General features: G+C 37.2%; 1 protein-coding gene across 1 annotated transcript; it reads left to right on the top strand.

The window, feature by feature from the left end:
• Positions 1-3,380: 3,380 nt before the first annotated feature.
• prl2 (prolactin 2) lies at positions 3,381-8,682 on the top strand. The gene is made up of 4 exons (XM_015052512.1): positions 3,381-3,564; positions 5,887-5,994; positions 6,342-6,521; positions 8,152-8,682. Exons 1-4 carry the CDS (start codon positions 3,433-3,435, stop codon positions 8,344-8,346), a joined length of 615 nt encoding a protein of 204 aa, XP_014907998.1. The 5' UTR covers positions 3,381-3,432; the 3' UTR covers positions 8,347-8,682.
• The last annotated feature ends 944 nt before the right edge of the window (positions 8,683-9,626 follow it).

The following is a 9,626-nucleotide window of genomic DNA, read 5'->3' as shown; positions in this document are numbered from 1 at the left end:
TACAGATACATGAAAATTGTACTTAAGTACAGTAACGAAGTACTTGTACTTTATTACTTCCCACCACTGGAATTGAAGCACACTTGAATAATATCCAAAGATGATGTGCAAATCCGTTCGGCTAGGATGAATTTCCAGATCAACGTGAAAAGCAATAAAAAGTACTTGTTTATAAAACATAAGCAGAGATGATATGGAGAGCCAACGGTATCAGACTCAACCATAGAAAGGAAGAGAAACCCCATAATACACCGAGAGGGAAATACATTGATGTTAAAGGCAGGGTACTTTGGAAACAAAATTTCTAAGTATCAAAAATCATCAAAGCACACAATAAATTGTCAAATAGTCTGTTTATTAGAGTAAACAGGTGTTGATCTACCTACTGACATAGATTGCATCTGCTGGAGAAAAATGTTTCCTTTAGATTTGAATGACCCAAAATGCCAACCTTCAGCTTCTAGAACACACTGTGGATTAATCAAATGAGTTGTTTTTTTTTATTACAAATTAACAACAAACATAAGTTCAAATGATTATCTACATAATGGCTGTCAGGCACTGTCCACCTGTCAGTGACATACAGAAATATAGAGCAAACATAACAGCATAAACATTTTACTAAATAGTCAAGTAGGCAGACTATACAGCTCTTCCAGGAAAGTTGTTCATTATGGCAGGAGCACTGACTTTGTGACTAACACCCTCCAACTATGGGGAGTCACATTCTCAGAAATTAACAGCAATATTTAAGTCAGATTTATTTGCAGCATATTTCAGCAACAACCCAGTTCAAAGTGCTTTACATTATACAAACATAATACAGTAACCATTACAAAACAAGCAATAAACATTACATTCAGTCAAATACCATCTTCAAAATCATCAAGAATAATCATCAAACAAATGCACATCAGATATATTCATCGGTGTTCCAGTTATTGTTAATCAATTTCAAGGAACTCAATGTTTCAGCTGTTTTGCAGTTTTCTGGAAGTTTGTTCCAGTGAGAAATATTTAGATATTCAATCCTTCACGACAACAAAAAATAAATACATTTCTTTTCACATTTTTATTTTTATTTTTATTTCAGACAACTTCGGAAGTTCAAAAAGTTTTAGCAAAAACTTTCGCAATCTCCCATAATTTACTCTTTTTTACTCCAAACTTTTGAACATTTATAAACTTTTAGTCTAGTATTTGAGACACCATTTATTTCAGGAAAGATTTTAACCAGAAGATAACTTTCAAATCTCCATTGTTCCAACACATCAATAAGGTTTCTTTGTTCGTCTACCAGGAAAATTTGCTTTCTGTAATTATGGATTGAAAGGTCAGATCCAGTCACTGTAGTGTCCTGTGGGCATTCGTGAACAAAACTTTGACCCCTTAACTCTACAGGTCAGTCTAAAAATGACAACATGAGAAGATCTGCCTGACAACACAGCTTCCCATGGAAGCCTAAGTGTGGTTTGTCTGCACATGTAGCTTGGTCACATGTGGAATCATCATTCAATTATCAGTGAAACATCTCTGATAATGTACTGTTTTCAATCTCCAAAACAAATCAATGCTTTTATGAGATGAAGCTTTCTAGACTGAATCACATAATCGTCTCTAATGAAGTAATGACATCCTTTTAGTACAACAAACCTTCAGCATCAGAGTGTAAAAGGAGTGAGACATTATGATGCACACACTGATAGGACAAAATTTTACTTAGTCAACATGCTGAGTCTGTAGGCTATGCAGAAAGAGTATATGTAATAATGTAGTGAAGCTTTATTTTGAAAAGAAAGGAAAATGATTCTAAAAAGAACTTAATGAGGGAACTGCTGGGCTGGTGGGTTTACTGATTTGAATTGTGAACAAAGCACTATTGTAGTTTGGATTAGTCAAAATCTCAAAAACAAGTTTCCTGGATACTCGTCTCAGAGTTGCAAGCTTCCTCCCTTCTTCCTCCAAATGTACCAACATGGCTGCCCTGCTTTTGCTCTGGGTAGATGCAAGCATTTCACTCCAAAACATGTTCCTGTCTGAGACATAGAACCTGAAAGAGTGGCCTGTTGGGACCTGGAAGGAGACTGAAGTGGTTTAGTTGGTGGAGGCAGAGGAAAAAACTTATTGTGTAGTTATTGTGTGCAGAGCATCTTCAGACAGAGGCTTCTTCAGATTCAGTGCAGTACAGACTGCTGCAGATTTTTCCTACCAACAGTCATCACCATCTTCAATAACTCTTTGAAGAATCTAAATCATTGTGTTACAATATTTAATTTCCTTTTGGGATTATTAAAGTATTTTCGACTTTGAATTTGAACTCAATTCACACCTTAGTCCTAAACCTAAATCCTGACCGAAAATCAGCATTTCTCCTTGTGGGGACCAGGCATCGGTCCCCACAAAGTAATATGTGTCAGGAAAATGGTCCCCACAAAGTATTAAATACATGGTACACACACATATACATACATAACCACCAGGTTTATGACTATGTACATGATAGGAGCGCTTAAGTACAGATATTCATGAATAGGTCAGAGTACAGTTCTGTCATCATTTTTACACCAAGGACAGAGAAATAAAGACAGTCTAGATTTCTTGCAGCTGTAGAAAAAAGCCCAGGATAGCTACCTCAGGGCTCAGACAGGGTCATTAGGTCAAAGTTCATAAGCATTAAAATAAAAACATAAGCCATAGGATATTAACCTGTATGCATCATATTCTCCCATAGTATATGAGTTTGAGGGACAGATATTAAAGGGCATTAAAGAACATGAAGGACGAAGAAAGACAACATGATTACAATGTGTTCAACCCCTGGAAATAATAATACAAAAGAAACTGTTCTAGAATGACTCATTGTTCTTAGGGTTGGGCTTACAGTGATCTGACTGATCACTCACATGCCCCTGTTCCCCTTCTCCCCCCATCCTTTCTTAACATCCCCCTCCTTATTTTTGCTTACCAGCCAAATTATCAGTGAGGATTCATATAAAGCTCTTGCTGTCTTGAAACTGAAGCATTCATTTCTGCACCAGAGACGAAAGCCTTCTGCACCTACAGGATGTCTGCACACATCAGACCAGGCAGGTATCATGCATGAAAAGGACTTCTCTCTGTCTCTTCACATCCCGTCTAATTTCTCAGTCTGTCACTGCATGAGGTTTTGACCTTTTTTTGCTGCTTTTTGTAGAATCCATTTTAATATTTTGAAAAAAAGGAGGCACATTTAGGTTTTAATATGGAAAACATGGAGAAAATATATCAATTCATTCATTTACTTACTGTCCATATTCTTGAGGGTCACTGTGAATTTTCTTAATATTCCGGTCTTTGTTGTTTTTCCTCATTTTTCTCTTTCTTTGGCATTTCTTAGTCTCCCCCGTGTTGGTGGTGCTAGTCTACCTGGCACTCTGCAGCAGGCTGAGCAGCATGAGAGCAGCATCCAGCTGCACCAACGGCCAGACTGGATGCCACTTTCTTTCCCTGGCCAACCTGTTTGACCGGGTCATCCAGCACTCAGCCAGGATGCATGGCATTTCAAATGACCTACACTCTGAATTTGTAAGACTTTTTCTTATTTCCTGAGGATTTTTAATGATTTGGATCAGTCTCTTTGATATACTTGTGTTCTGTCGTTCTGAGTGTATCCGTTGTGTCCAGAGTGCATTTCTACTCGATCTATCTATTAGATGTAACAGTTCTGTTTTATTAGCTATGCCAGTGATTGGTTAGGATTATACAGTTTGGTCTACTGGTGAACCTTACTTTGCCAATAATTAAAAAAAAAAAAAAGATTTAAATGAAGAAGTGATTTTAGGACATACAGTACATTACTCTGTTTTAAGTGGGAACTAAACATGTTATCATACCTAAAAAGGTTTTGTAAGAGGAGGATCAAATAAATACACTGTATTTTCACCTTCATAATTTTTTTTGTTTTTTTAGTCATGTTTAAAAGTTTATGATTTGTAAATTAATTTTAATAACCTGAGAAAGATAACCTGAGTAAATCCAAAACCTCTTTTTTAAGTTCTGATTTTACGTAGTTGAGAAAATTAGCTGTCCAAACCAACCTGGTCCTACATGAAAAATGAATTACCTCATTGCTCAATTTACTATTATTAACTACATTTAATGGATACTAACTTCAGTTTTCCTTGTCAAACCCAGACCTGATTACAGCTGGACCTGTGAAATCAAAAAACTGACTGAAACATAACCTGTCTGACAACATTAAGTGTTCTAAGAGATCTGGAAAAATAACTTTAAGCAAGTAAATCAAAAACATCTCAGCTGTTCTTTTAGCTATATGCACATTTAAACATAAAACATAGTTTAGGTGACCAAAGACAACAAGAAAGAATACAACAAATGCTAATATATATGGTAATTTGTGAATGACAGTATGACCTATATAAGTTTTTAACCTTCTGGATGCCATGCTGCCATGCTTTCCAAATCTTATAGTTGTTTTAAAATGGTCTCAGTGGGCTCATCATCAGCTGATATCAGAAATCTGCTGATAAGGTAGACTGACACAGCAACAGGCATCGCCAAGGAACTCCTCATAGGAACACAGATATTTTTTCTTTTCTTTTCTTTTTTTTAAATACAGACCTTGTTGTCTGTTCTGACCATACTGGGCTCATAACTGTAATGTTCTTATGGGTGCTGCAACAAAGCAGATGGTGTCTGTAACAAAAAATCTAATCTCACCTATTAAATAGATGGAATGAAGTCACACTTTGTGCATCAATAAAAAAAAGCCTTTTAACACAGAGAGAGACATTCACCCACACCTCAGAATTAAATCCAGTGTCAAGTGTCTGTTTGCATATTTGCATTTTTGAGAACGACATCATCAGGTTATACATCAAATAGAATTCAGATGGGTATTTGTCACGACTAGCATACCACGCTGCTTTTCTGAACTGCAGTGAAACTAGCAATACTCATACATTGAATTTTGATAGTAATAATTTATTATATTGACCGAAAGTATTCTAGTCAAGTCAAAGTTTATACAGCACATTTACAGCAGCCTCAGCTGACCCAAGTGCTTTGCAACAAGCACAACATCACAAGTAGATAAATGACAAAATAGAAAATAAAATTAAGTTTAGTAAAAATAATAAGACAAATATAAAATTGGCAAAGATACCAAAAGATAATGGTATGAATAAAAACCAAACAATACTTAAATTTTAGCTGCAGCAATTTTCTTCCATCCTTTTTATTTTATTCCAGTCGTGAGGGCCATTAGGACCAAACATCACTAACGATGTCAGTTCAACAGATTTAGAAAAGCATTGAGAGGAGCAGGATACATTTCTGTGTAATATGTTGCACCATACAGCACCATAAACTGCAATATGCAAAATGCTCTCTGTAACCCATCTTCCATTGCTCTTCTTGCTATTATTTAGTGATGCACATGTACATACACACACACACACACATGTTTGTGTTGCTATCTTTGTGGGGACTTTCCATTGACTTCCATTCATTTCTACAGCCCAAACCTTACCTTTACCCTTTTCCTAAGCCTATCCATCACATACCTAACCCTAACTCTAACCAAAACTCAATTCATACCTTAGCCCTAACTCTGACCTCTGACCCAAAAACAGGGTTTGGGGACCAGGCTCCGGTCCCCACAAGGAGCAATTGGTCCCCACAACGTAGTATATGTCAGGAAAATCGTCCCCACAAGGTATTACAAACAAACGCACACACACACTACACACACACGCATACACAGACGCACACGCACGCACACACACAGAAAGCATCACTAATATTAATCACTTGCGTACTCTGTCCACAGATGGCATTTAGAAGAAGCCTGACCTTTGACATTCTCATTCATGTCTACTCCATCAGGAACTCTACTTCCTTCCCAGTAAGAACCAGATTGGCCGGGTCAGTCGCAACTGCCACACGTCTACCATCCTAACTCCAAATGGCAAAGAGAATGCTCAGAGAATAGCGGTGAGTTAACCTTTCTGGAACGTATTTCCTCTTCCTGACATCAGCTGTCTACATCATAGTGAAACGTCATGTAACCTTTTGGGTTCCCCTTCAGTTATTACCTTTTACAACTACTTAAACGGTTAACGGTTTAGTGATGCACATGTACATACACACACGCACGCACGCACGCACACATACACGCACGCACACGCACACACACACACACAGAAAGCATGTGTGTGTGCTTAAACCGTTGCATTGAAAATGCAACGGTTTAAGCAGTAACTGCGTACAGCTGTGACGGTAAACAAGCTCTCCTGACATTTGTATCTCACCATGTTTCCATATGTCCTGCTGCTCTGCAGAGAGAGGAACTAACCGAGGTGATTTTGAAGCTCCTGGTCGCATGGCGGGAACCTCTGTGGCATTTTCATCAGAACATGGCTCAGCACCGTGAATTTAACAACTTCAGCTCAAACAAGTCCCTGGAAATGAGCGAAATGGTGCATGAACTACGCAGGGGTGTGCAGAAAGTGGTTGAGAAGGTACATGCCTGCACACACGTCCTCATAATCTACATCATAAACCAAGGTGAATGATTCTGAGCCACCTTTATGAGAGACGTAAGGAGATTATTTATACTTATCAGATTAAAATTTACTTATCACTAAAAAAGACCAGGAACCTTTTTAATTAACAGGATATTTTATTTTCTCATTAATCATACTGCTGTCCCAATAAAATAAATAAGTACAAAGAACAGAAACCACCAAAAAATATACTAATGCATCAATAATACTCAACACAAACTGATGGGGGGAAAAAGAGGGGAAGGTTTTATGAGCAAATAGTGAACATTTGAAATATTAGCTACAATGAGTTAGGTCTCTTGCTACTTTCTTCAGACTATATGTACAGTTATGAGTTTCAATACCAAACATTAAAAGAAAATGGTTGATTTTTGGAGTAACCCATCCTCTCAGAGTTCAACTTCTAAGACAGAACAGAAATAGTGAGTGCATGTTTTGTGAAATGAAATGGTTGGCTCACTGATGAAGATGACAGTCTAGTCTCAGCTTACCTGACGGGTAAACCTCTTCCCAATGCGCTGGTTCCGATCAGGCAGTCATTGGTAAATTTGAAGGTCATTGGTTATGTTTGTTGAACTGAACCCAGTAACAATAAAACAAAGCAAAATGAAAAAAAAGAAAACTAGCTGAACACCCAAAAAAGAGAAAATTGATTCTATTCTTTTTCAACCACTATTTAGACTCCGATAGATACCAAGAATGTAAGCAAACTATCCTAAGCTGCTTACATACAAAAGGTTTCCAGCAGGAAATCATTGTATTAATCACCATATATGGTTTACATTTCATAATTTAATATATTTCTAAAGTTATGTTCCATCAATATTATTTCTTCAAGCTCTAGCACATGGTCATGACAACAGTAAAACCTCACACCTAAATCACTGAAACACTGATATTTCAAGACAAAGGAAATTATAGCTGTGTGGAATATAAATAGTTTTAAAGGAACTTGGTGAAAGTAGTTCTGGTGGGTAAAAGGCGTGTCATGATGTGTGGATGAGGTGGTGAGGAGAGACGCAGGTTGAACCCAGGTTGGAGTGAAAATGAGAAGAGACAAGACAACAGGTGGGACTAAATACGCTGAGAGGGTAATCAAAGAATCGAGACACAGATGGGATCAATCAACAGGGAAGACAGAGACTCACAGGGGAACAGGCTAATACACACAGAAACACCTCAAAAGAAATACACAGAAAACACAGATCACAACACTTTGTATTTCTCATGAGAGCTTTCATAGAGGACACTGCGTGGTTTATGTTTTTGTTGTTTTTTAATTCCTAAAGTAATTTATTTTAGAACAAAATGCATCAGTGCATAAAACTGTTACCGTCTGATAGTGCTTGAGGTTAACTCGTCTCATCCACCTGATCACCAGAGCTGTAGACTACTTTACCAGTTTTTTTTTCTCAAACCATGTTTTTTGAAGACAGATGAGTTGAATGTCATATTTTTTTTGAAGAAAGTTGTGCAGTCTCCTAAATAGACATTAAGAAGCTTTAAATATGTGGTTTACTATCAATAAGAGCGTTTTGGTATTGGTTTGAAAGTTGAAGTTATCATGTGTGTTCCTGTGCCTCAGATGCAGATGCTGGGAGTAATAAACAGTTCTCTTGGTAACCTGGGTTCCCCGGAGGCTCTGCTGGCGTCTGACAGGGCTGAATGGCGACTCATGAACGACTACGATCTCCTCTATTGCTTTCGCCGTGATTCAAACAAGATCCAGAATTACCTGAAAATCCTGAAGTGTCGAATTATTCCAGAGCATGGGTGCTAAAAGGAACACTATCAAAGAGGTTGTGTTGGACTCTGTTACATCAGCATTGAAATGGAAATACTCCATAAAGAAACAATGTATAATCTGACTTACTGTACGTTCCTTTTGCCAGCTATCAGGCATGAAGTAGCTACACTTATAATTTGTTCAGTTCTGTCATGAATGAAGACCTGCAGGTAGTCGGCTTACTGTGTACTTCATACTTGATTTCACTTTCAAAACTTCAGAAAAACGATGGGCATAATGTAAGGGTGCAGTGGCAGCACAAATGTTTACAAATGTCATGTAAAATGAACAATGTATTGAAGTATGGTTGTATTATATAAAAACATTACTAGAAAAAAAATATATTATTCTCATTTCACCAGAGAAGAATTACGTGCAGTGTTTCCACGTTCCACCAGAGACTGGTCATGTTCACATGGTCAGAAAAGAGCCAATATGAACACATTAATCAGTTTTCTTTATGTACAGTCTTTGGATAATGTATCATCATATCTTTGAATGGCAAGTTCTAGTCTGACCACAAAGTAATGGTGTTAAGTGAAACATGTGACCATAGTAAAAGTTCACTGTCACATGTCTCAGTTGGCAAGTGAGAACAGAAAAGTGTCTACTTGACATTGATCTTGACATTTAGTCAAACAATCCACAAAAAAACATGAATTTTAGTTTCAATTTTACTCATTTCAGATGTCAAAATTATATATTTTTTTGTCTTCATGAAAATATCGAAAGACAAGAATATTGTCAGAACTGTGTGCCATGAGAACTGTGAGACATTTCAGCAAATGGACCCACAAGCTGTTTCATTTTGTGTCTTTTATCACAACCACAAAAAGCATTTTGTGGTTCAACGAGCTAAATCCAAACTTTGTCACTTTAAAGGGAATTTTTTTCTTGTTTCTCATTCCATATATATGTTTGACACATAACAAGCTTAAATCTTCTCTTAGCCTAATAAGAAATCAAGCCAAAAAACAAAAATATATTATAATGGCGCTCTCACCATTGAAGGATGATAAGATCCTGCATGAGCCAACGTCCGTCACTGACAAGGCTCTTCATGAATGAAGCCACCATGATATATTCACTCTCAGCCCCTGTGGAAGGCCTTAAATCAAGCTAATGAACTGTCTAGGTCCATTAGCTTACCTTGTAGCTGTATTGTTTACAATACATTACAATACAATACAATATAATGACACCGATCCTAAAAACCTGTGGTATATAAGGAGTGAGTAATCATGTCTAAATTGGGGACAGTAATCAAAGGGCAT

This window comes from Poecilia latipinna, unplaced genomic scaffold (genome assembly GCF_001443285.1).
Source record: "Poecilia latipinna isolate Pla-1442-1.1 unplaced genomic scaffold, P_latipinna-1.0 Scaffold1116, whole genome shotgun sequence".
NCBI classification, from domain to species: Eukaryota; Metazoa; Chordata; class Actinopteri; order Cyprinodontiformes; family Poeciliidae; genus Poecilia; species Poecilia latipinna.
This window is presented reverse-complemented; position numbering and strand designations above follow the sequence as displayed.

Excerpts from the sequence above, each read along its gene's own strand:
- prl2 (XM_015052512.1), top strand. The coding sequence starts at position 3,433 with ATGAGAGCAGCATCCAGCTGCACCAACGGCCAGACTGGATGCCACTTT. Across the intron at positions 5,995-6,341 it reads AGAATGCTCAGAGAATAGCG|AGAGAGGAACTAACCGAGGT; the intron begins GTGAGTTAACCT and ends GCTGCTCTGCAG. Across the intron at positions 6,522-8,151 it reads TGCAGAAAGTGGTTGAGAAG|ATGCAGATGCTGGGAGTAAT; the intron begins GTACATGCCTGC and ends CCTGTGCCTCAG.